This window comes from Nannobrachium achirus, assembly GCF_963921795.1.
Source record: "Nannobrachium achirus genome assembly, chromosome: 4".
Lineage (NCBI taxonomy): Eukaryota > Metazoa > Chordata > Actinopteri > Myctophiformes > Myctophidae > Nannobrachium > Nannobrachium achirus.
The window spans coordinates 27130535-27158034 of record NC_137813.1 but is presented as its reverse complement, the minus strand read 5'-3'; the positions used below and the strand labels follow the sequence as shown (position 1 = coordinate 27158034).

At 43.4% G+C, this 27500-nt stretch overlaps 1 protein-coding gene and 1 pseudogene across 2 annotated transcripts in view; both read right to left on the bottom strand.

Moving 5' to 3' along the window:
• cacna1ia (calcium voltage-gated channel subunit alpha1 Ia) overlaps positions 1–27500 on the bottom strand; it is a gene marked incomplete at both ends in the record, with an annotated part of 282782 nt that overhangs the window by 43604 nt on the left and 211678 nt on the right. Inside the window, 7 exons of the mRNA XM_080723189.1 lie at positions 6741–6850; positions 7350–7501; positions 14966–15158; positions 17672–17761; positions 18492–18617; positions 19202–19328; positions 26612–26775. Coding sequence (XP_080579315.1) covers positions 6741–6850; positions 7350–7501; positions 14966–15158; positions 17672–17761; positions 18492–18617; positions 19202–19328; positions 26612–26775 — 962 coding nt within the window. The remainder of the gene's footprint in view (positions 1–6740; positions 6851–7349; positions 7502–14965; positions 15159–17671; positions 17762–18491; positions 18618–19201; positions 19329–26611; positions 26776–27500) is intronic.
• On the bottom strand, positions 22263–24288 carry LOC308283474 (glutamine--fructose-6-phosphate aminotransferase [isomerizing] 1-like; annotated as a pseudogene). The gene has a single exon. The product of its transcript is annotated as a glutamine--fructose-6-phosphate aminotransferase [isomerizing] 1-like (transcript).

Genomic DNA, 27500 nt, shown 5'->3' with positions numbered 1-27500 from the left:
GTTAGTCTGTTCTTGAGAGACTACTATGTCAGTGGTTCTCAAACTTTTTCATGTGAAGGACCCCAAACTGATATTTATTTGGCCACGGACCCGCATCTCAAAATATCTAGTTCCAGGGACCACCCAGAAGCAAAATTTGAGGTACAAACGTTCGCTTTAAAAATACATATATTCAAAGATTTGCACACATTTTCACGACTTTTTCAAAAACAGCAGATCTACAAGCTCGCAGCGCGGCACTCGGTGCCGCGCTGTGAGCTTGTAGATCTGCTATTTTTCAATTGCTAAAGCATTCAATAATTCTAGGCCTAAATTTTAATATACCAGTCTCACCAGTCTCACCATGGCCGACCAGTACCACCACACACTGTCAACTACTGTTAGGCCAACGCTCTGATTGGAGCGTGTGTGAGCGTGTGTGTGTGTGTGTGTGTGCACCTGTGTGTGCCTGTGTGTTTGCATGTGCTTGATTAAAAGTGTCAGCTAACTCATTCTAGAAATGTTCAATGTTTCAGTGCATAAATTCCAGGTTTCATTCTTTCCAATTAAGCTCAATTGTGGAAGTGTTATCTTTCTTTGGCACGAGTGGCTTGCCATGCATAACCTGACCTTGGGAAATAATTATCGCCGCTCTGTGATTAGCTAAAATGACTTGCAGGTTCTCTTTTAACCGTGGATAGATTGATTCGAAGGCAAAGCCAAGGCCTCACCCCTGCTGTGAATAATTATGACAAGGGAAACTGTTAAGTCTTTCTTTGATGAGAATAACTTTGGGCAGGGGCATTCAGTTGGACAGCAAGCAGGCTTTATGTTCGTTTCGTTGACGTCGTGTGACATAGCGTAAGTTACGAGCCTTATTGGAATCATATTCACAATGCTGTGCATACGTGGCATGCAGCTTAAACTGACTCAGAACGAGCAAAATCTTAAAAAATCTGCATGCGTTTTATGCCATATTTTCCAAATCCCTTGTATAATCTGCGGCGGTCTCCCTTATCGCATGTTTTGCGATCAAAGCGGCAGCAGCATATGTAAAGTCAGTGTGCTTTGAACTACAAAAAGTGCTTACTGTGGTATTGTATAGATTACTTGTTAATTCGAGAGATTATGGCACATATGCCTGGGATTGTGACAGCAGCTGTAATGTTGTCACATCAAATACTTGACACAAAATATAATACCATAAAAAATAAATGGTGCATTGTATCCAAGTTATTTAAAAAAGGACTGCTCTTTCCAAAGCGTGCACTGCCATCAGCAAGGTGTCGAGGTGACACTGAACAAGACAGTTAACCCCTATCTGCTCCTCCCTTCGCACTCTCCTCTGTGGGCAGCACTCAGCTGGAGTGATAGGTATCAAAAGTTAAAAAGAGAAAAGCTTTGGAGAAAGGTGTAACAGTATATAAATGCAGCCCATCATATATAAACCAGCTCAGTGGCCTTGTGGTTAAAGTGTCCGCCCTGAGATTGGGAGGTCAAGGTTCGATCCCCCCATTTTTAGAGTCACACGTAAGACCCAATGCCTCCCTGCTTGACATTCTTCTCTTTACGGTACTAGCGTCATGTCCAGGGGGTGTACTTGTACATCAAGCTGCCTCACGCTACAGAAACGGAAGATAGGCTCCTGCCCTATGGGTCTCATGGCTCGTCAAGACTTACTTATTATGTAAGGGTTTTGTAAAGAGTGTACAAATTGACCAAAAAGGATAAGTATGCAGTGGAATGCAGCATCTCACGAGCCAAGAAGAGAGATAGAAGAGATAGACTACCCGGGTCCCGTCAGTCAGAGAAGAAGAATTGGCCAACACTGACTAACCCCAATGGTGTTGGCTTTAAGGTGGCTTTTATTTGTTACAGTATAGACTGGACATAGAGCTTTAGGCAGTTGATTGCTTAAGTTCTTATCTGTTATCCACCCAAACGTCTGAATTTGTATTGGCATCAAGTCAGGTTCAGTCGTCGTACTCCTCCTCCGAGAGAGAGAGAGAGAGAGAGAGAGAGAGACAGAGAGACAGAGAGAGAGAGAGAGAGAGAGACAGAGACAGAGAGACAGAGAGACAGAGAGAGAGAGAGAGAGAGAGAGAGAGAGAGAGAGAGAGAGAGAGAGAGATAGAGATACTTGTGTACAACTTGTTAAATCTACAGTATTCTGCTGTTCTCAGATGGTGTAAAGTCCATCTTTCATTATGACTGTGGAGTAACATTATAAGATCAATCCTATTTTTCCCCTGTCAAGATGGAATTAAAATAGATTAACCACTAAATCATGCTTAAAACTATGCTAGTTTAAAAAATAATTGTGTCTGTCATGCAGCTTTTAATTTTGTTACGATTAAGATTTTATTATCCAACAGGACGTCAGAATTGTCATTTTCACTGCCACTAATGTGCCAAATCATGCCATAAGTCAAGAGGACTTATAGTTCACAGTCACAGAATAACTTATATTATATTTTTTTAAATCATGCTTTTTTTTTAAATCTTTTCTTAGAATGTGGAATTGAAGTGGACACTGATGGCGGAGAAGGAGTGCCTGTCTGAAAGTCACGTTCAGCTCGACAGAAGAAAAGCACGAAACGGTGCACAAGAGCTACTGGCTGGTTGTCAAACTGAGAGACACTGCTTTCTTTGATGGTGAGCTGATGGAGAAACACGGCAAAGAAGAGTTGGAATGAGGTCGAACCATAGATAGAGTGCCTTGGTGTTGGAAAAAGAGCGATGCAGGCCTTTTAGGTACAGATGAATCAGGAGGCAGCTTCTCTTGTTCGCTGCCATCCAAATGGCAGCAAAGAAAAGGAAGATGACCGTGGAGTAACATTATAAGATCAATCCTATTTTTTTCCCCTGTCAAGATGGAATTAAAATAGATTGACCACTAAGGTCAATCTATCATGCTTAAAACTATCCTAGTTTAAAAAAATAATTGTGTCTGTCAGGCAACTTTGAATTTCATTATGATTAAGACTTTATTATACATAAATTATATTTGTGTATGGTGACAATACCGGGGAAAAAAAGAAAAAAGAAAGATTTTTTTCTTTATATGAAAAATACAGGGTGTTATTAGTAGAAATGTTCCATGCTGTTAATTGTTTTTCTTTCAGCCACTTAGGGGTCCGCTCATAATTCCAACATACCATTATTCTGACTGTTAGATTGGAGGTTAGGGAGCTTTCGTTTTTTATTGAAGGTAGTTACAGGAGCAAATATATAAGCCCTGATATAAAATGCCATGACCCTCCCTCTCAGTTTGGGGGAAAATCAATGACCCTCCCCAGGCTTTAAACAAAAAATGATTGACCCTCCCCTAAAAACATGACATTTACCACAGTAAATTCTAAAACTTTAACTTGTGCGGTTTGGAATTTCTGGAGACGATTAATCATCATACAAAATAACTGTGATTGACGAATAGGCTATTGTCTATTTCCCCACCTTCATTAGGCTATATGTATACCACTATGATAGTATGAGCTTTGATAATCCACATACTGTACTCCTTAATGAAGAAAATTATCAATTTAATTGCTTTTTGAACACCAAGAAAGATTTAAATGTTAGAGAGTAGAGGATAGGCTTTCCGCGCAAATTAATTATCCGCCCATTATCCAACCGCATTAATTATATTATCCAATTTATATATCCGCATCCATCCTCATCCGCAACTAACATAATGTCAAATTATTATTGTTTTCTGGTATTCTCAGAAATGCATTCATTGATTTAGCCTACAGAATCTCTATTCGTCTTTTTTCAGCTGCGCTGACGCAGTCAGACAGGCAGGCAGGCAGGCAGGCAGGCACATAGACACATTGACATCAAAGGGGCTTGAGCCCCTGCCAGATCAGTCTGTAAAAAGTGCCCATGAATGCATTTTTTTACTATGGTAAAAAATGCAAATGTCCCCGGGCCCTTTCCATACCATAACTGAAGGCTGCATTCAAGAGAATTGTCCACCAAAAGTCCCTTTTATAAATATCAGCCCCTGCCTCTCTAAAATGTCTCTGCACGTCCCTGCAGACAGGCACGCACTTCACCGAGAGAGAGAGAGAGATCATGCGAGAGTGAGACAAGAGCGACACACACAGAGAGAGGAATAAACAAACACACACACAGCTTTCTAGTGGGAAGTTTAACTTACCTACAGCAGCCTATACTTTGCAATTTGCGTGAGGTGGTGAAGGATATATGAAAGAGATTCAACTTTAGAGGTAAGTTTAGTGCAACAAGGCATGTTGTGATGCTGATGCCTTTAAGTGGTCGCAGCTGTATCGTTGGAGCACTGGTGCCTCGTTATGAAAAATTAACAAATTACACAAAATAACACACACTCACACACACACAAGCATTCAGAGATTTCACTTTTTTACTGTTAGATATATTGTGTCATAATTTATTTCCTGCATTATTTAATCTGCGGTTATCCGAAATTAATTAATAATTATATTTGATTGATCCAAATCCGCCCTCACCGCGGCTATTAAGGGCAGGGGCTCAAGCCCTTTGATAGATAGATAGATACCTTTATTATCCCAAGGGGGAAATTAAGTTACCCAGAAGGCACACCTTTGATGTCTATGTGTGCACAATTGTAGTGTGAATGGGTCTCTCGCAGGTCTCTCACGAGGATCGTGCAGTGTAAATGCTCATACGATCTGATTAAATAATCATGAAATCTGGTAGAGGCCAGAGAGTGCTCCACTCATTCAAGCACTGCACTGACTACTGAAGTTCCGCACTTCTGTGAAGCTTCAGATAGATCGGCTCTTCGGCTGTACCATTGAAGACAAAGCAGAGGGGGGTATCATTGACTATTATATTTTACTACAGCGTTCCTTAATTAAATAATAGTATTATTGAAAGGAACGCTGTAGTAAAATACATACAACCTATAAAAACCAGGAATATTTTTTATTCAAAATCGCATGACCCTCCCTGACACTAATATTAAAATAGCATCACCCTCCCTGACACTAAAATCAAAATAGCATCACCCTCCCCTAAAATTCTCCTAGTGGGCCCCTCCCAAAATTAACGAAACGTCCCTTAGGGTTAAGTATAGGGTTGGTTATTATGTTATAATAGTTATAATGGGGCCAGTCAGACTAACAGGATGTCAGAATTGTCATTTTCACTTCCACTAATGTGCCAAATCATGCCATAAGATGACTTAGCTCACAGTCACAGTATAACTTATATTATATTTTTTTAAATAATTTAAATAATTTATTAATACTTTTCTTAGAATATGGAATTGAAGTGGACACTGATGGCGGAGAAGGAGTGCCTGTCTGAAAGTCACGTTCAGCTCGACAGAAGAAAAGAACGAAATGGTGCACAAGAGCTACTGGCTGGTTGTCAAACTGAGAGACACTGCTTTCTTTGATGGTGAGCTGATGGAGAAACACGGCAAAGAAGAGTCGGCATGAGGTCGAACCATAGATAGAGTGCCTTGGTGTTGGAAAAAGAGCGATGCAGGCCTTTTGGGTACAGATGAACACCAGGAGGCAGCTTCTCTTGTTCGCTGCCATCCAAATGGCAGCAAAGAAAAGGAAGATGACTGTGGAGTAACATTATAAGATCAATCCTATTGTTCCCCTGTCAAGATGGAATTGAAATAGATTGACCACAAAGGTCAATCTATCATGCTTAAAACTATCCTAGTTTAAAAAAATAATTGTGTCTGTCAGGCAACTTTTAATTTCATTTTGATTAAGACTTTATTATACATAAATTATATTTGTGTATGGTGACAATACCGGGGAAAAAAAATAAAAAAAGATTTCTTAGATGAAAAATAAAGGGTGTTATTAGTAGAAATCTTCCACGCTGTTAATTGTTTTTCTTTCAGACACTTTCAGGGTCCGCTCATAATTCCGATATCCCAATGTGAAGCGATCCCAGGCTAGTCACAAAGGAGCTAACAAACAAATAATAACAAGTGTGTTCGTTTTAGTTTTTGTTGTTTTTTTTGCCACCACTAACAGTACATTTGCACATCATTTGTAATCTAATTTGTCCTCTGCATTTACCCATCCTAACTATTAGTAGTGAGTTCTGTTAAAGGTGATACACCATGAAATTTCACTTTTCCTATTTTAAAACCTTTTTTTGGGGTCCCACTAGCACCTTCTAGTAGCCATTCAAAAAATGAGAGAGGCTCTCTATTCAGGAGTGGTAATTTAGCCTCAAACCTTTTGAAAAACGTTTTTGGGACATAAACAATATGACATAAATACTTTTTAAATGCATGGTGTATCACCTTTAATACAGTGCCTGGGGAGCAGAGAGGGGTCGATTGTCTTCTTGCTCAGGGACATTTCGACACATAGACTGGTGGGTGAGCCGAGGGGGCCAGCCACCTTTAGATTCACAAACGGCCTCTCTGACCATTTACTGTAGCTACACCCTCTCTACACTCAAATGCCAGCGTTTCAGAAAAATAAAAACAAAGCAATAACAGCAAAGCGGCGGACAGGACTGACACATCCGAGAAAGAGCGCTGGTGTTTACAGCAAAGGGTGCATGTGTGCCCTCTGGGCTAGATAGCTTCTTGTTCGAGGAGGCGTGGGATAAACTTTCTGTATCTATCCTCACCTGCCAAATGGTTTTCATGGCACCATAGGAAAGGTTTTGTTTTATGGCCTTTATGTATTTTTTATAAATACACACGTAAATATTTAAGTATATTGAAAAAACATAAAAAGTAACAGAGGCTGAGAGAAACAAGGACACCGTACCTGTCTTTGAAGAAGCGTCGAACGCCAAAGGCGATGAGCTTGAGAATAGACTCCATTACAAACATGGAGGTGAAGAAATAGTTACAGTACTTCAGGGCGTGATCAAGGGACTAGAGAAAGAGAGAGGGAGAGGGAGAGGGAGAGGGAGAAGGAGAGGGAGAGGGAGAGGGAGAGGGATAGCAACATTACCATTATTTGTAGAATAAAATCATGCATGCTAGAGGCAAAAACAGTATACAGTGCAGCGTCTAGTTCCCATTACACACTTGGATGCACACACATACAGTATAGGCCTACACGTGTGCATGGACACACACAACAACTGCCTAATGGGCAAGGCCTACTTCTTTGTATTTACTTGTCATGCAATTATTTAAAAAATAAATCTTATTGGGATGTCTATCATTTTCAGGTAGTCATGATACATGTATATTTTATCATGACACACACACACACACACACACACACACACACACACACACACACACACACACACACACACACACACACACACACACACACACACACACACACACACACACACACACACACACACACACACACACACACACACACACACACACGTGCACACGCACACAAAGCGCTTACCCGGGGCTGGTCGTAGTGCTCCAGGGACATGGTGATGACGTTGATGCAGATGATGAAGGTGATGATGAGGTCCAGGTAGTGGTTGGTGCACAGCGTGTGGATCATTAGACGCACGCTGCCGTAGTTCGCGTAGTAGGGCAGCTTCTGAGCCTCTGACAGGGTGACAGGGACCAGAAGAAACACAGTCAAGAAGCCTGCTGTAGTAAGGGGATTTTATAAGATATTTGACCAATCTGCGAAGTAAATCGTTACCAAGAAATTTCTTCACCATTGTGTTTCTAAAGGTGTGTAATAATATGTACTAAAAGGTTGAAATTCAACTCCCGGGGGAAACCTCTTAAAAAAATGATTTGTGTTTGTGTCCCATTAACTATACAGGAAAGTGGAATGTGAGGGGTCTAACTATGGGTTTTTCATGATGCTGAATCCATTGCAAGCATTTTTTTTGCACGAAAAACATTCCTTGGGCTAAAATCGGACCCACAAAATGATGGTTTAGTGATGAATCATCACTTTTCACCTTTTGTGGGGGCCATTTGTAGCCCACAGAATGTTTTTCGTGCAAAACAAATGCTTGCAATGGATTCAGCGTCATGAAAAACCCCTAGTTAGACCCCTCACATGTTACTTAGAGCAGATTTGTTTTTTTCCTGTATAGTAAAGTTAATGGGACACAAACACAAATATTTTTTTTTAAGAGGTTTCCCCCGGGAGTTGAATTTCAACCTTTTAGTACATATTATTACACACCTTTAGAAACACATTTACACGATTTACTTCGCAGATTTTCTTATGTTCCCCTTACTACTGGTCATGTAGAACAGTATAGTTCTCAAGCTTTCTTTTGTGTGTGTGTGTGTGTGTGTGTGTGTCAGGGAAATCAATACATATTTGGCTGGAGACCCCCATCTGGAAAGATATTGTTTTGCCTGGGCAGGGACCCCCCAAGAGAATATTTGTGTTAAATTAAAGTATTATTATTATTATTTTAAATCTACATTTTCGATATTCTTTCAAAACTTTGAAACCCTTGGGGGTCCCCGGACCCCACTTTGAGAACCAATGATGCAGAACTCTTGAAGAAAAAGGGAGTTCCAACTTCCAATGTGCCTCAAACCCTTAAGGCCCATTCCCACTGGGACAGATAACAGATATCTGGAGATATTTCTCCAGATATTTTTCCATTCAAAGTGGATGGTAGATACAGATAAAAAAAATATATACCACAGATATTTGCCACAGATACTTTTATCTGTGGCAAAACATTTTTTTATCTGTATCTACCATCCACTTTGCATGGAGAAATATCTGGAGAAATATCTCCAGATACTTTTATCTGGCCCAGTGGGAATGGGCCTTTAGGCTGAGGCAGATCTCATTGAAAACATATTTTGATAGTATAACATTATTAACCCATTCAGGCCGGGTACACATTTTAGTGTATGGGAGGGGCTTACAGTACATGTACAGTATGTAGCAACATATTAGTTTTTGTAGGCTAATTTCTGATTTAGGCCTAAAGGCATCTCCATACTTCGACAGAACCGAACTTTTCGGTTGAAAAATAAACTTTTTTATTTTTTATCTTTTCCGAAAAAAAAGCGTTGGATGTTCATACTTCGCTCCTGTTCGGAGGGTTGGCACGTTGGAAGTTGGAAGCGGTGGCACGTATTGTGGAGGAAGACGAGGAGGAAATGTTAGCGGAGGCAGAGAGGAGGAGGAGGATTTTGCCCTGCTTTGTGCGGCTGAGGAGGAGGCGAGCATGGCCTGTATCAGACTCTCGTTCAGGGGATGAGAGGGGCATGGACGAGGAGAAACATTTTGAAATAATGAGAATGTCTGCCAGTCGTTTTGACGACCTTCTCGTCCTTCTGCGTCGTGTCGCGCCGCTCATTGAGCATGCACCAACACAGACAGTATAGTAGCCTACTAATAGTAGTTTTCGCGGGTCGCAAAGCAAAAAACAAAAGCTAAAATGTACAGTAGCCTCGCGTCACCAGGCTTTCCAATGTACAGTAGCTGGGGGGGGGGGGGGATCCAACCGACCAATCACGTTGGCCGTTTCACCGAACATGATTTCGGCGAGTGACAGCATCTCGTAGTGCAAATTTCAGAACTATTGTTCGGGGAAAAAGCATTCCAGAACTTACGAGGAATTACATTTTATAGTTGAAAAGGACCTTTTGACGGAAAACGGCGGTTTCGGTCGAAGTATGGACAGGCCTTAACTATAGGTTAGGCCTAAATGGGTTAAATAATGTCAGTCATTTCTTTATTGATTTCAATTATCTATCATACGTGCAATTTATGTTTACGAAGCCTAAAAGGCAATGACAAAAACTATTAGTTAATTACAATTATTTGTATGACAATTAATCGTCTAGTAAAATGGCATGATCGTGCAGCAAAAGAACAAAGGCACCCGAGAAAATTAAAGCATAAGACATTTTTCAATGTCAGTGGTACATCTTCGTCAGGACAAAACAAACCTGAGGAAGGTGCACCACTGACATCAAAACCTGGCCATCTTTTGTACTTTGTCCCTTCAATAAAAAGTTTTCAAATGGTTTGAGTTGCTCCAGTGCCTTTGTTCTTTTTTTGCTCCATGTACAATAAAACTCTATTACCCATAATAAGAAAAAATACATATTTTCCACCGCTGTCATCCAGCTAGACTACAGTGCTGCTTTGATCATGGTGTGGGTTGGTGTTTAAAGGCCATGCATGCAGAGCTGGGATCAGCTTCTGGCGGCCGTAGCTGAGTGGGTAGAGAGAGTCAGAGAGAGGCCGTCTGGGAATCGCTGGGTTGGACCCGCCGCTCGCCCGGACCACTTGTCTAAGTGTCCCTGACCAAGACACTTGACTCCTAACAGCTGGGTGAAGCCTCCCACAGGGAGCAGGATATACTCCCTTTCCTTCGGTTATAGAGCATCGCAGCGGAAGTGGTTTACTGGTCCCACTAAAAAATCTCCCATTCATTTTCCCCATAGACTTTTACAAAGATATATATAATAATTATGTTAAGCCTAGAACCAAGCCATCCAGGATTGCAGTGAATCATGACCATAAAACCTTTGATCCTATGTGAAAACATATTTTAATATAAAATTATTTGATATACTACATTTAATAACTACCCTTTGTTTAGCGATTCAAAATGTTCTTTTCATAGAAACAAAGGTTTTATGGTCATGATACACTGCAATCCTGGATGGCTTTGTTCTAGGCTTAACATAATTGTTATAAATATTTTCGTGAAAGTCTATGAGGAAAACGAACTGGATATTTTTTAGTGGGACCAGTAAACCATGCCCACTGCGATGCTCTATTGGTGTAAACATTTGCAGGCGGAAGAAAATGCTGTGAGGTGCAGGTAGCCGAAAAAACAAATCACAAAAAAGTGGGTAACCGCACACTCTACCTGTAGAAGTGCATGTTATTTTCTCACAGAACCGGCATCTTGTCATGATTTGTCATTCTGTTCATTCTGTACCTCTATTTTGAAATAGTGTTCTCGTTGCCCTGTTTTTGCCAGTCTGTGTATGTTAGCCTGTGAATAGCAAGCACTGTTTGTAAGCCTGCAATCTGTTGAATCCTGCCTGCAAGCTCTTCCGTATTTTGTGTTTCCCGTGTTCCTGCAGCACTCTGTCAAGCCGGAAAACTTGGTTTTCCACTCTGAACGTTGCCTGCATTTTTCATGCTTACACCCGGCAGAATGATCCGACCGGATTGAACCCAGCAGAAGGGTTTTATTTTCTCTTTTTGATTATGCACGTTTTGAGCAAGCCATGGAGGCCATTTGTCACAGGAGACGTTTGCCTACCCCTGACAAAACAGACAGTGTGAGGATTAACTTTATGAGGCAACATAATGCTGTTATACTGCTGTTACACTGTTACCAAGGTGAGTGGAGGAGAGGAGAGCCCCAAGCCAAATGGACCATTTCCATTTCTTTCTCTTGGTCTCTGTGTCTCATTGAGTCACTGAATGTCCCCGTCTACTATATCCATTCCTTGTCTGGTCTGTCAGGGGTGTCGCACCAAATTCTGGTCCCCGGGTACAAGGATTCACTGTGGGGCCCCTGTGCTTTAACTATTGAAAAATAGCAGATATACAAGCTGATATGCGAGTTTGTAGATCTGCTATTTTTGAAAAATCATGAAAATCTTTGAATATTTCAAATCCTTCTAAGGTTTTTTGAAAAATCTGTTTCGATGGCAGTGGTTCTCAAACCTTTTCATGTGAAGGACCCCCAAAATGGTATGTATTTGGCCACGGACCCCCATCTCAAAATATTTAGGTCCAGGGACCCCCCAGAAGCAAAATTTGAGTTACAAATGTTCGCTTAAAAAATACATATATTCAAAGATTTGCACACATTTTCACGACCTTTCAAAAATAGCAGATCTACAAGCTCGCAGCGCGGCACTCGGTGCCGTGCTGTGAGCTTGTATATCTGCTATTTTTCAATAGCTAAAGTATAAAATAATTAAGGCCCCTCCACCACCTTGGGCCCTAGTAACTCAGTCCCACTTTCCTACCCCTTGTGACACCCCTGTGGTCTGTCTCACTATTGGGCTCTTTTTGTCTGTCTTCTTCTCTTCTTCTCTTCTTGCGTATGTCTTTAGATCCTCAGCTCAGTTGTAGCAAGCCATTCCAGTGTCTCGTTGTCCAGGTTCTTTAGGCCTAGGTCGCCATTCGGTGGCCGGTGTTTGGGGCAACTGATCAGGATGTGGTCAACAGTCTGTAAGGGGTCTCCACAGTCACAGTGAGCGCTGTCCACAAGGCCCCACCTCTGCATTGACGCTCCGAAGCGTCCCACACCTGTCCTCAGGCGGTTGAGGGTTGTCCACTGCCCGCGGGGGAGGTGTTCGCCAGGTACATCGGTCGGATCATCAATGTAGCGGTGGAGTCTGGATGGTGCTGCTGCTCTCCATTGCTCCTTCCATTTTGCCTTGACCCAGGAAGCTCTGCTGGTGTCAGCTGGTGTATTGCTGAGCAGTTCCTGGGCATGTGTGGCAATAGGGCGCCGGGATTTGAGGCGCTTACGCTGCGGTCTCTCTGTGACCGTCTGGTGGAGGAGGTGGAATTCACTCTTCTTTGCCTCCTGGGCAAGGGCCAGCATGGCTCCCTCCCTTCTGACCTCAGCTGGGGCGATTCCAGCTAAGACAGGTAGTTGAGGGGTTGGGGTGGCTCGGAGACATCCAGAGACCGTGCGTAGGGCTTCATTAAGAGCAGTGTCAAGTTTTTTGACGTGTGGACTGCGGCACCAGACTGGGGCACAGTACTCCGCAGCAGTGAAGACCAGAGCCTCGGTGGAGATGCGCAAAGTCCTTGTCGTGGCTCCCCATGTGGTACCGGCTAACCGGCGTATGAGGGCAGAACGGGCAGTGGTCTTTGCTTTGGCACTGTCCAGGTGTAGCTTGAAAGACAGTGTTCTGTCAAACTTTACACCGAGGTACGTAGGGGAGGCTTGGGACTGTAGCCGGGTGCCGTCAACCATGATGTTGATTTGGCGTGACGCTTCCCTGTTGTTGAGGTGGAACATTGTTGCTACAGTCTTGTCGACACTGAGCTTTTGTCTGTCTGTTTCCATTAAACTGCCACTTCTGTCGTCTGTCTGTTCGCCTCCCTTTTCGGAAACCTTGTTTTTGATCTGCCTTTGCCATCTGTTCTAATTGTGGGCTCGCCTGAAAAGGCGAGAACACTATGTTATCTTAATTATTTATTTATCTATCAAGTACCGCCCAACAGTACAAAGGCAGGGCCCTTAGCCAATGAGGTGCAATTGGAAATTGTCGGAAAAAGATCTGGGAGTGGTGTTAGCTGGAGTATAGGTTGAGCTTCACATGACAGTTAGCAGAATATAATCACAAGCGGGCCCACACTGTTTCGTAGGAAGAGTATTTCTAATTGTTTAGTCATTCTGTTCATTCTGTACGTTTTACATACAAAGTAGGGCAATAATTTATGAAAAAAAAAAAAAAAAGTTAGAATACGGAGATAAAAGGTTTCTGCCCAACAGCAACGATATGTAAGTCACATGTCCTACCTGGGCAGGGACGTGCAGAGAATGTTAGAGAGGCAAGGGCTGAAGTTTCTAAAAGGGCCTTTTGGTGAAAATATCGGAAATAGCAGAACTCCAAGCGCATAATCACGTCAATACTGGAGATGTGGCGTAACAACATGAATTTCTACACAGAGGGGGCAATTCTTTCAACATAAGATGCTGCATTCAAGTTCAGGAGAGACAATTCTCTTGAATGCTTCCTTCGGGTATGGCATGGAAAGAGGGCATTTGCGTTTCTTTCGCCATAGTAAAAACTACATTAATGTTCTGGAGAGGGCACTTTTTATAGACAGATAAAAGGGCAGGGGCTCAAGCCCCCTTTGATGTCTATGTGTGCACAACGTGCCTGTACCTGGGATTCAAACCCAGGAGACCGAACTTCAACTCATCTGATGGAATCCCGGCTTGGCCAGGGGAGATACGGTGTGTATGAACTTCAGGCAGTACTACTCAAGTCAACAAGTAGGTATCCTACCCGCCGGCACCAGGGTCAACAATAATCTCAATGCAAGAATAGGGAGAGCACCTGCACCTCCAACTGCAGATGTGCTAGTTATATTGTATTAGCAAACGGAATCATATATTGGTTAAAATAATGTTTTATTCAATAAAATAAGTTCTGTATCGCAGCTTTTAATATACGGGAGTCTTGATCTCATATTCGAAAAGTTAAACAAAGCTCTCTTCTTGAATAAACTCTGTTTGATCCCGTCGGAAAGAAATAAGATAAACTGTTATTGATATCCGGGGACACATTCAGGAATGAAATTGTGTCTAGACAAGGACAGACAGATTAAAGTTAATGCCTCTTGTCATTTCTCTCCCCTCTCTTCTGTCCCTCGTTCTTTGTGCCTGTTCTCCATGTGAAGTCTACTCTTCACCTCCTCCGCTGCCGTTCCTGACCTTCCCACTTGACTTCCCCACCAATTATGGGAAATTATTAATCGTTTGCAGAAAGATTGGCTCTTTTTAACAAGGCAAGCACTAAATCAAAAGGTACATGACTGTCAGCAACTGCATGAAATGTGTGTGTGTGTGTGCGTGCGTGCGTGCGTGCGTGCGTGCGTGCGTGCGTGCGTACGTGTTAGTGTCAGATAGAAACCTTTTATGTCCAAAAACAGTTTACTTTTCAGGTAATGGAAAACAGAACCTGTGTTCCAATGGATCCAATGTAGTTATTATTTAGTCACAAGATCTTGTTCAATCAAGCTCAATGCTCAATAAAAAGAAGCTGACCTACTGTACAAGCTCAAAACGTATTAGATCACAGCAGTGAGCTTAGAACAACCTTTTTTTCCCACTACACGACAATGCAGGGCAATGGTTCTCAAAGTGGATTCCAGGGACTTTGTGGATTCCTTTAGGGAGTCTAAATTGACCCATACGAGTCTGTACCTCACTGTCAAGAGTTAAGTGGAGACCTTGACATTTGAAAGTTTGAGAAGCAGTGATGTAGGGCATACATTTGGGAAAAGCAAACACATGCAAAGATCAGGTTTCTACCAGACGGCAACAACATGTGCGTGTCTCCCTCCCTCCCTCTTACTCCTCCTCTTCTTCTCCATGCGACGCTGGCGCTTCTCCTCGCGCCGCTTGGCCTCCTCCACCTCCTGGTTCTGCCGACACTTGTGGAAGTTCTCCACCACCACGCCCACGAACATGTTGAGCACAAAGAAGCTGACGATGAGCAGGAAGGAGATGAAGTAGAGCAGCATCCACGGGTTGGTGTTGGTCACCGGCTGCAGGGGGAGGGGCCAGAAGGAATGGAGTGAGCAGCAGGAAAACGCAACACAAGGAGGGAACGAATGACGGAGAAAGAGGGGGGGAAAGGCAAGGGAGGAGAGAAGGAGAGCGGCATGAAACAATAAGCAGAACAACAGACATATTTGGATATCTTAACCGCCCAGGTGGTGAAAATCCCAGGGTCACAATTGGCCAAGCTTCGTGGGATGCTTAATGAAATTAACTTGCACACTAGGTGTGATTTTATTCTTTTGAGCGGTGCTAACCGCTACTACACCTCGCTTTGTGTGTACTGTATGCAGGTATGTCCCACACTTGGCTCATTGGCCAAGCTTCGCGGGACGCTTAAAGAAATGAACACATTTTCTGAGACAAAGGAATTGAACCAGTGTCGTTGAGGTTGACATCGCACTATCCTGCCACCTAGCTGCCGCTCTATGCCAGAGCAGCTGCTTCAGCGGAGGCACTACAGGGAACTTACAGTATAGAGACCATGTGAGGTTAACAGAAGAAATCAAATTAAAACAATTTTCAACTAGCTAGACAACGTTTCCCCCTTAGGCTGAATAAAAACTGATATATGGGGCAGTCTAAGCAGTACAGCCAGTGTCTATTACGTCTACATGATAAAGCCAAAGAGGAAAATGCATTTTTAACGTTTAATTGCTGTCTGGACACACTGGACCACAACTGTACCAATTAAGAGCCCAGGATATGCAGGGAGAGCACCGTCTACACAAACTGTATAATGTTCCTAGATGCATTTATCTGCTTTTCCACAGTCCCTATCCTATAATCATTCTTTACGTATGTAATTATGTGCCCTTTTGAGTTATACTGTACTCTAGCACCTGTGACATTCACATTTACCTGTGACATTTCCAGTGTTGGGTGTAACGGCGCTATAACTAACAACGTTACGTAGTGCCGACTTAACGAGTTACTTCTGCAATTTAGTAGGATAGTTACCAGTTACATTTCCCAAAAAATAGCAGCGTTAATTAGGTATTTAAGAACTATAATTCCCTGTTTTTTCTGTTGCCACAAAGGAAAAATAAATCCATCTGACACATTTGCGCTGTTTCCTGATCCTGAATGAGCTCTTCTCTCTCTGTCATAGAAGGAGCCTGAAGAGGCATGCATGCACGCATCATGGCCCGCATTTTTACACGGAAAAATGTGACCAACCAGAAATGTGTTGCCAGCCTGTGGTGGTTGCGTAGTCATTCTACAGTTTACGACAGGCTACGAAATTTGTTGTAACTTGGGGTTACTTGCGGTCATATGGGGCAGTCTAAGCAGTACAGCCAGTGTCTATTACGTCTACATGATAAAGCCAAAGAGGAAAATGCATTTTTAACGTTTAATTGCTGTCTGGACACACTGGACCACAACTGTACCAATTAAGAGCCCAGGATATGCAGGGAGAGCACCGTCTACACAAACTGTATAATGTTCCTAGATGCATTTATCTGCTTTTCCACAGTCCCTATCCTATAATCATTCTTTACGTATGTAATTATGTGCCCTTTTGAGTTATACTGTACTCTAGCACCTGTGACATTCACATTTACCTGTGACATTTCCAGTGTTGGGTGTAACGGCGCTATAACTAACAACGTTACGTAGTGCCGACTTAACGAGTTACTTCTGCAATTTAGTAGGATAGTTACCAGTTACATTTCCCAAAAAATAGCAGCGTTAATTAGGTATTTAAGAACTATAATTCCCTGTTTTTTCTGTTGCCACAAAGGAAAAATAAATCCATCTGACACATTTGCGCTGTTTCCTGATCCTGAATGAGCTCTTCTCGTCATAGAAGGAGCCTGAAGAGGCATGCATGCACGCATCATGGCCCGCATTTTTACACGGAAAAATGTGACCAACCAGAAATGTGTTGCCAGCCTGTGGTGGTTGCGTAGTCATTCTACAGTTTACGACAGGCTACGAAATTTGTTGTAACTTGGGGTTACTTGCGGTCATCTGACTATTAGCGAGTCAAGAAGAACCTTTTGCGTGTCTTGTTTACTTTAATTTGCATGGCAGGGCTTGAGTAAGGCTGTGGAAGGATTCACACTATTTTTGGATTTACTTGGTGAAAGGAATAAAGGATAGATCAACGTCATTACATTATCCATGTTGAAGCTGCACGCAGACAGCCACGCACACAGCTGACAGCCACAACAATCCGGTAGGCTGCACTCTTTTTTATGTTTACCAAACTTTCTCACAGTGGGTTTTAATGGTCGGTAACGGTAACGGGTAGCTCGTTAAGTTACAATTGTCATTGGGTAGCGGAGTAACGTAACGGATTAGTTTTTCAAGTCAGTAACTAAAGTAAACTAACAAGTTACTTCAAAATGTAACGATACCCAACACTGGACATTTCTACCCGTACAATATGCGTATGTGCATGCCACTTTAGTTGAACTCACCATTTAAATATGAGTCTATAATGAAATCAGATCTAATGTAAATGTTATTGTAGAATGTTCATTTCACGTGTTACCTGTTGATCCACTCCTACTGCGTCCAGCCCATGGTACATAATGTTGACCCAGCCGTCCTTAGAGGCCAGCACAAACAGTGACATGAGAGCCTGGGTACAGAGAGGGGGAAAAACTCATTATTATTCAACATTATGCACCGTTATTCATATTATATTTGTTGAAGGCTAAGTTTGTTGATTTTAAGCCATATCATTCTATAGCCCTACGTGTAGAACATGTTGCTCCCTATTAGAGACCTTGCTATCTATCATGTGAATGTTAAGTTCTGCCGTTGATAGATAAGTGACAAGTGAAGATTCAAAATCTATGTTTAAACAAGTTCATCTGTGTTTAACTCTTTATCTTGACTGAAAGTATTATTGCTGTCCAGTAAAATGTGCAGCTGTGGAACGTATTTTAAATACTCTATATCTCGTTCTGTTAGGTCTCCTATGGTAACAGCTGCACAGAAAGATGATTAAGGTACGAACATTGAACAACATGGACATTTGTGCCCGGATTGATAAAAAGTTTTTTCCTCTAAGGTAGTCCAAACATTTTAGGTCAAGACCCAGAACAGAAACTAGTGAAAATAGCAGATCTACAAGCTCACAACACGAATTGTGAGCTTGTAGAAGGGATATATTCACTACGTTTCACTACTATAATTACATATATTTTTCATTGTTTAAATCTTTTAAAATATATATATATTCTTTTAATGCAGAAAAAAAAAAAGATTTGTACTCGAGTCGTAACCCCATAAAAATTGGTCCGTGACCTACAAATGGGTCCCGACCCACTGTTTGGGAAACAGTGCTTTAAGGCTCCCTCACTGACCTGCCCCAGATTGTCAAAGTTGTACTTGTGGTGGACCCACTTGTGGTTGGACAGCAGGCAGTCAGACTTGTTGGTGATGTTTTTCACGTCCAGGCCATAGCAGTAGAAGAATTTGCCTTTGAACAGCTGTCAGCAGTGAAGAAATGAAAACAACCACGGGACAAAGGCAGGTGATGCTGTTAGTTGAAATCAGCCAAAGAGACTTTTTTTCCCTTTTTTTTTTATTCCTTTTTTTTTACAGTATACACCTCACCAAGGTAATGTGATGAAATGAGAGGAGACTTCAGACACACCGTGCAGTCTGCAGATTGCGGGGTTCTTATACCAGGGGTCTTCAACAGGGGGTCCTCAGAGTTACTACAGGGGTCCTCCAAATCTTTGTGTGATAGAAACTTTTTTCTCCTTTTTTATATTAACCATTTGAACCCTAGTGTCCATATTCGGAGAACTTTAGCCAAAAATAGCAGATCTACAAGCTCACAACGCCTCGCGTATGAACGAAATAAAAAGAAAATAAACAAAAATAAAAATAAAACAATTCACACGCTGCGAGGCGTTGTGAGCTTGTAGATCAGCTATTTTTGGCAAAGACCTTTGGTGTAGAGGGGAAAAAGAGCAGACCAAGTACAAAGTTCAAGTACTATGAAAAGGTTGTGGGGGTCCCTGCTTCATCTCTCTCTCAACTAAGGGGTCCTTGTCCTATACTGTACCTGCACTCCCAGGATGCCGAAGATGATGAAGAAAGCACAGCAGATGAGCACAATGTTTCCTATGGGTTTCAGAGAGGTGATGAGGGTCTCCACCACCAGCTTCAGACCCGGAGCCCTACTGATCACCCTGTGTGAGGGGAGAGGGGAGGGGGGATTCAATAGTCAATAGCTACTCCAGTAGTTCTCACAATTCTTCATGTCAAGGACATGGCAAATCGATAGATATTTGGCTGAAGTGACCCCCATCTGAAAATGCTTTGTGCCCGCAGCCCCCCGAAGTGAAGATTCGTAAAGAAAATACAAATTATTTGAAATCTTTCAAAAACGTTCAATATATTTATTTTTTAATGTTCACAAATAGATGATACAAGCTCGTCCTGCAGCACAAAGTGAGGCGCTGTGTACATCTACTATAATTTTTGCCATCGTTTGAGAACCACGGAGCAACACAGTGAGTTACATCACTCCTTTTAATTCGATCTCAGTGTTAAGATTAATACTGTGAAGAGGAACGTAGGCTAAAATGTGTATCTTTATCTTTAGTGACATGTACAGCACGTTTGTCCCTTGATAACTGATGTTAGGTCATTTTTGCATGATCTACAATTCGAACATACTTTCCTCGCAAAATCTTAAACTTTCCGTTTATGGTTGGTTTTGTTCAGTGGTGGACTGTACAGTACTTAAATACAGGTATTTTTTGAGCGGTGGTCACAACGCTCCTATACGTGGCCGTGTGTGTGGGTCTGTCTGTCTGTCTGTCTGTCTGTCTGTCTGTCTCCGTGTCCGTAGCCTGCAGTAACCTTTTCTGACCACACATGTTAAGGGAGGGGCGCTGTTGCACACACACACACACACACACACACACACACACACACACACACACACACACACACACACACACACACACACACACACACACACACACACACACACACACACACACACACACACACACACACACACACACACACACCGCTCAGTTCACACAAGTGTGGTTTTTTTACTTTATCCGTCAGTCAATACTAAACTTGCCACAAAAAGTTCGGAAATCTAACTTTGGTCGATTATATCTCCCCTTTAATAAACCCAAATGGTATTGTGTTTTATATCATTTTTATCGTTGATTTGTCACCTTTACAACGAAGTACAGCTTGTAAGCATCGGGCATTCGAGGCATGAGCTACACAGCCAAACGTGTGGGTAGCGCCGACCAGAATTTTGCCAAAATGGCTTGCAATATACTGTTCTGCTGGCATTTACTCTCGTTTTGGGCTTCCCTGACACTGAGCTTAACATTAATAAAGTGTAAAAATTGCCAATATGTGTTGTTTTTTCTTTTCCTTATTACTGTGAGAGAGTGCAATCATTCAATGCCCCAAGTAACAAAGGTGAAGACCAAAAGAACAGTATTGCAGGCCTGCCAGGCCATTTTGACAATTTTTGGAGGAGCACTACCCACACGTTTGGCTGTGTTTCTCATTCCACGAATGCCAGATCCTTACAAACTGTACCTCATTGTAAAGGTGACGAATCAATGATAACAATGATATCAAACATAATACCATTTGGCACAATTAAAGGGGGGATATAATGGACCGAATGTTGGCAAATTTTGGGTCAGCGCAACCCACACGTTTGGCTGTGTAGCTCATGCCTCGAATGCCCGATGCTTACAAGCTGTACCTCGTTGTAAAGGTGACAAATCAACAATGAAAATGATATAAAACAATACCATTTGAGTTTATTAAAGGGGAGATATAATCGACCAAAGTTAGATTTCCGAACTTTTTGTGGCAAGTTTATTACAATCCCTTTCATGCCCATATGGAGATCCCTGATGTCATCAATATTAAGCCCATATATGGGAATGCCCATATACTGTATGGACATATTGTGTCAGTCTCAAGTGGTCTATGATGTCAAACATCTACTGTATGATATCAGACGTCAGTCATCTCCATATTTGGGAAAATATGACCACATTTTGGCCACATTTTGTCCAACTTAAACAGCCAACCAGTTCTGTTTTTTTTGGGTCAAAGATCCCATGCCAAAACGCCAGCGCTCGCCCAGCAGTCTGCTGTCACCCAGGCGGATGCATGCAAGCGCCCATGTGCGTCTTAGGGCATCTTACTGGTTATTACAAAAAATACATTGTATACATTTCAGCCATTTGAAAATAGCTGATCTACAAGCTCACAATGCATCGCGATGCAACACATTGTGAGCTTGTAGATTTGCTATTTTCATTCTAAATAATGTTTACTTTATACTACTTGTGGTACATTTGGATAGCAATACTTAAATACTTTTACTAAAAACATTTGAGTACCTTTACTGGTTTTGTTTTGCTTGCTTGGGATGCAGAATATTTGGCTGCTTTGTTTCACGTGTCAGTGCAAAAAGCATGGCCATCCTTTTCTCTGACACTCCAGCTCCAATCCACAGACACAGCTAAACTCTCCATAAAATGTTGGCAACCCACCCATCTGACCAGACTATCTGTTAATGTTTGAAGTTGTCAGATGGGTGGGCTTTAATGATCAATCAATCGATTGTGTCCCAGCTTAGATCCATGGAACTTTATATACTTATTTATTTATATCACAATTATTTTTAAATATGAAGTAGATCTAACTCTGTCCATCTTATGCCTACAAAAAATACAATAATTTCTCTTTATTGGAAGAGACCGGGGCAGTAGAAAGAACAGGTCCTAAAATTATTATTAATTGTGTTGAACCAAATCGTTTGTTTTAGCTTGCTAGAGGTGACATCATTGGCAAAATAAGAAACAGTAAAGATACACCGGAGTCCCCCCCCCCCCCCCCCCCCCCATAGGAGATTATGTCTTCACCAAAAATAGCTGATCTACAAGCTCAGAATGCATCATGTTGTGACCCGCTGGGAACTGTTGCGAGCTTGTAGTCCAGCTATTTCCACTGAATGTTCGCCCAAGAGTAGGGCGTGTGATTAAAAAGAGCCATGACACACATGTGCAGAGACTCTTGTGTATGAATATATATGGACTGTGTTGTTTGTGGAGTGACAAGGCGGTTCACTCCACGGTCACCGACTTGGCCAGGTTTCTTGGACAGTCCACATCGTAACCCCTGAGGACGCCCAGATGGAAGGAGAGCAGCTGCAGAGGGATGACGCTCAGGATGCCCTGGAGACAGTCCACACAGCGAGGCACCTTCATGGTGTGGCTCGAGTTCTTGATGGTCTCGTGGTCGTCCTCGTTGCAGATCATGATGGGTCTCCCCTGGCGAGCCACGATTTGCTGCAAGGCGTTCTGACTCTTGGTGTAGGTGTGGTCTCTCATGATGATCATAATGATGGGCATGAGTTTGTCTACCAGGGCCAGGGGGCCGTGTTTCAGCTCTCCTATCAGGATGCCCTCCGAGTGCATGTACGTGATCTCCTTGATCTTCAGAGCTCCTTCCAGGCAGGTGGCGTAGTGGTAACCTCTGCCCATGATCAGGATGCTCTTCTGCTGGTGGAGTTCTGTCGCCACTTTCTTGATGTCGTTGTCCAAACCCAGCACCTCCCTGATAAGATCTGGGAGTATCTTCAAGCCCTGGATGATCTCGCTAAGCCTCGGCTGCATGGAAATCCTGTTGTTGCTCATCAACAGTGCAAACATGATCAGGGCCACAAACTGGCTGGTGTAGGCCTTGGTGCTGGCCACGCCGATCTCGGGCCCGGCGTTGATGTGGACCCCGCAGTCGGTTCCTCTGGAGATGGAGCTGCCCACTGTGTTGGTTACACCCACGGTCAGAGACCCTCTCTCCTTACAGTATTGCAGGGCCATGAGGGTGTCTGCCGTCTCCCCTGATTGGCTGACGAAGAAGCAGACGTCGTCTCGCAACACGGGCGGCTTCCTGTCCAGGAAGTCACTGGCCATCTCCACCATGACGGGCAGCTCGGTCAGCTCTTCCAGGATCTGGCGAGTCGCCATCCCTGCGTGGTAGCTCGTTCCGCAGGCGATGAGGATCAGCCGTCGACACCTCTGGATCTCTTTGATGTGGTTCGTCAGCCCACCCAGTGTCACTGTGTTGTCCTCAAAGTTGACCCTTCCTCTCATGGTGTTGACCACGGACTCCGGCTGCTCAAAGATCTCCTTCTGCATGAAGGAGCTGTAGTTGCCCTTCATGATCTGCTGTAACTCCATCTGCAGGGTCTGGATGGCGCGGGCCGGCTTGTCTCCGGCTGTGCGCTTTATCCTGTGGACGGACAGCCGTCCGTCTTTCACAGCGGCAACGTCGTCGTCCTCCAGAAAGATAACCCGGTTGGTGTGCTCTATCACCGAGCTGGCATCAGAGGCAAAGAAGAACTCTACAGCAATCTCATCCTCCGGGAAAAAGAAAGTGTCCTGGTCTGTCCTGGGCAGTGCGGTGCAGCCCTTATTGTCTTTGTCAGAGTAGTGGTACATGATGGGAATGTGATCTAAGGACAGCTTGTGGTCACTTTTCACTCCAATTAGAAGAGGACTTCCCCTCCTGGTGGCGACCACCTCGCCGGGGTAATGGACACTCTTAAAGACCAGAGCGAAAGCTCCCTCCAGCTGCTGGGTCACCCTCTCCACCAGAGTGGCAAAGCTGAGGTCACTTTCACGATTGTCGTACACATACTTCACCAGCTTGGCGATGGTCTCCGTATCTGTCTCGGACTCAAACTCGTGGTCCTTGCTCTCCAGGAACTTCCTCAGAGCATTGTAGTTGGTGGTGATTCCGTTGTGGATGACAATGAATTCGTTGTTCTTGTCGGACCTCTGAGGGTGGCTGTTGACTGGGCTGGGCACACCGTGGGTGGCCCAACGGGTGTGGGCGATGCCCACATGAACATTGAATTTCACATCCATGTCCATGTCCTGTTTATGTACCTCCTCCTCGAGAGCTTTCACCTTGCCACGCTGCTTGATCAGGTGGATTGACTTGCCGTCGGTACCCGCCATCAATTCCAACACCAGCAGAGTCGTAGCCCCGGTATTCCAGACGCTGCAGGCCTTGCAGCAAGATCTCCAGAATCTCACGGCGAGACCTCGGGACTTGGTAGTTCAGATAGGCAAAGATTCCACACATGTCAGCCCTGTTGAAGCCAAAAGCCGCTGTTCCGTAGGTTCCGTATGTGGTGCAAACCCTGGGAATTTAACGAATCATATAACTGAAAGGACGCAGTGAGGATATCTGGTTCTCAGTGGATCAGAAGCTCCTCGGCCAAATGTTTTTTTAAATATGTCTAATTGCACCTTCTGGTTGCACCTTTTATGATGGGGGTGATTCACTCATTGTGATTGGCTGAGAGGCATTGTCAACGACTCCAAATATAGACGTGTAAATTTCAGCTTATCTTACCTGTAGTGCTGAGTTTTGTGATTGGTCGAAAAAGATTGTTTCCGGGGGAAACATATACTTCTACCACTTTTTCTAGTCACGTGTTCAAATACTGGATTCTGATTGGCTAAATTCCGGAGGTTATGACAAAACAACTGCCGCAAAGTTGTATGAGGACTTGTCTGAGATCAATGCACCTCAGTGTACATCCGGGGACTTCAGGAGGTAGTCGGAACACCTTTCCCCCAACCAACAAATGACGGTGGCAACGGTCCTATGTTTACTAACGTGCATGCTATAGTCGCCGATTTATTTGGATCCAATGCAATCCGCCAACTTTAAAGCCCCTTTTCTCTGAACCTATGCCTTTCTGGAAGCGAACAGCCTCTATTTACGGCCGGAACGGTACTTCTAACTGACGTTAGCTTAGCTGTAAGCTAGACGCATGGATTAGTATGGAGTTGGCGCCATCTGTTGGTGAGTAGAAGATGTTGTTTGTGGAACTATCTGCTGTCTCGCGGAAGTTTTATAGGCAATAATGATTGTAACTTAAGATCCTTGCAAGTTACAACTATGTGTTTTCTTTCATGTATACGGGAAAAAGTGGTAGAAAAGCTATTTACCACTCGGGGTCGGACATTATGCTCTCATAATGTCCTGAGTGAGGGTGTTATCGGACTCGGCTGCGCCTCGTCCGATAACACCCTCACTGCGGACATTATGAGAGCATAATGTCCTCTCACTCGGGGTAAATTGCTTACATACATTACACAACGAAGGTCCCCACCCCTATCTCTCTCTGCATCAGGTTGTGAGCAGGCCTCTCTCCTCGGATGGCTACCTACAGTACATCCCATTCCTAGTAACAACCACTTGTTTAGTGATCCTAGTTGTGTTCTTCACAGTCTAATTATATACTAGAAAGATGCAATTGGAAATTGCAAGCGTGGTTGCCGTGACGCGAATTTCGCAAATTAATTTCGTCTAATCATTTTGAATTTTCGCTCATTCAAGTCAATGGGGAAAATGTATTCACTAATAAATGAATGGCCATATATGGACATCTCTGTGTCAGTCCTTGTCCCTTTTATGCCCATATACGGAGATCCCTGATGTCATCAATATTAAACCCATATCTTGGAAAGCCCATATATGGACATACTGTGTCAGTCTCATGTGGTCTATGATGTCAGACATCTATGATGTCAGCCATCTCCATATTTGGGAAAACGTTTTTTAAAGCTGTATCTCTATGCGTGTCCAGATAAAGCCGGTCGATTTGACATATGGCCCAACAGCCACCAAAAATGTGGGAGGAGTAGTGTGGCAAAAAAGTGTTTACTTACAGTAGGAGACGATGGTAGATGGAATAAAGTTGGACAAGTGTTGCTTTTTTACTATAGACCTATATAATAAAAACAACACAGTTGTTAAGGATTTCCCCCTAAGACAAAAAATCACACCCGGTGTGAAGTGAGCAGTTGAAGTCAGCATTTCTTTACTTAAGTTAAAAAATGTAGTACGTTTTCCACCTCTGTGTTATTGTGCCTGATGCCAAGTGTGACACACGTAATGCAATATACGTGCAATAATGTAGTGCAATAATGTAGTTTCAAGAAAATACATGAAACTATGACACAAATATGATAGTTGCAAGCATGAATTGTAGTGTATTGGATTTCCCATGGCATGCATTATTATTTGTGCATAGTGTGGAGGCAAATGCTACTGGGGTGCTGCCTAGAAGAAGGTAGACCTTCTCCATTTGTGTGTCGGGATCTTATATTGTTGTTTTGCAAGTTATTTTGGGGCCCACTTAAAATATCCTCACGACCCACTGTTGGGAATTGTTGCTCTATTGCAGTGGTTCTCAAAGTGGATTCCAGGGACTTTGTGGGTTCCTTTAGGGGGTCTAAATTGACCCATACAAGTCTGTAACTCTGACAGTGTACAGATGGAACCAAATTAACCCTCACTGTCAGTGTTATGGGAGACCTTGAATTTGAATGTTTGAGAAACAATGCTCTATTGCCATCTGTAAAAAAAAGAAAAAAAAGTAAGTCCTCTCTACCTGAGGGGGCGCAGTGTTCTGAGCAGCCTCAGCACTCGGAGCACTCCCAGGATCTTAGCCCCGCCCGCCATGGACACCACGATGTCGATCAGCGACACGAAAACCAGGTTCCAGCTGCTCCGGAGGTACGCCTGCTCGCCCACGTACATACCCATGGAGACCACCTGCAGAGAGGGGGAGAGAGAGGGCAATAGAGTCTGAATGCAGACCACAAAAACACAGGAGGCGGATTCTTGGAGGCGGACTCTTCAGGGGGAGGCGGATTTTCAAGAATCCTAAAACCACCCCGGTACAGTTAGGTTCTTGTAAAGGAGCGCTCGCTTTCTATGACAGGCGCGATGTCTCAGGCAACCTAGAGCTACGTGAGACACGGCCGAGCGAGCGGTAGCGAGCGAGTCGCAGTGTCGAGCTTTGCGAAGGTCGCATGAGCTTACTCAGCGCCATTAGATTGTGTAAAAGTAAATCTTCGTCCCCCCGACTTTTGGCACCTCCACGCGGTCCAAGTGAACACAATGGAACGCTCCCTACCTGGAGCGTGCAGGTGACAATACTGCCATGTGTCACTGTGTGGTTCCGGTGTGTAGGACTCAAGCACAGAACGAACAGTCAAAGGCAAGGTAGTGAAGGTGCAAGGATATGTATTAACAAGGCAACAAGGGAAAACCTATACTGGGAAAAGCTAAGGGGAAGAATACGAGGCACAACAAACTCAAGGTACTAGATTACAATAGCTGGCATACACTAAGACAAAGTAACCACACAAACTTAAGATGATGACGAACTGACAAAGAACTGAACAAACAGAGGGGTATAAATACACAGGACTAACAGGACTAAAAGACACAGGTGAACTCAAGATACAATCAACACTGGGATTGGCTGGGGCACA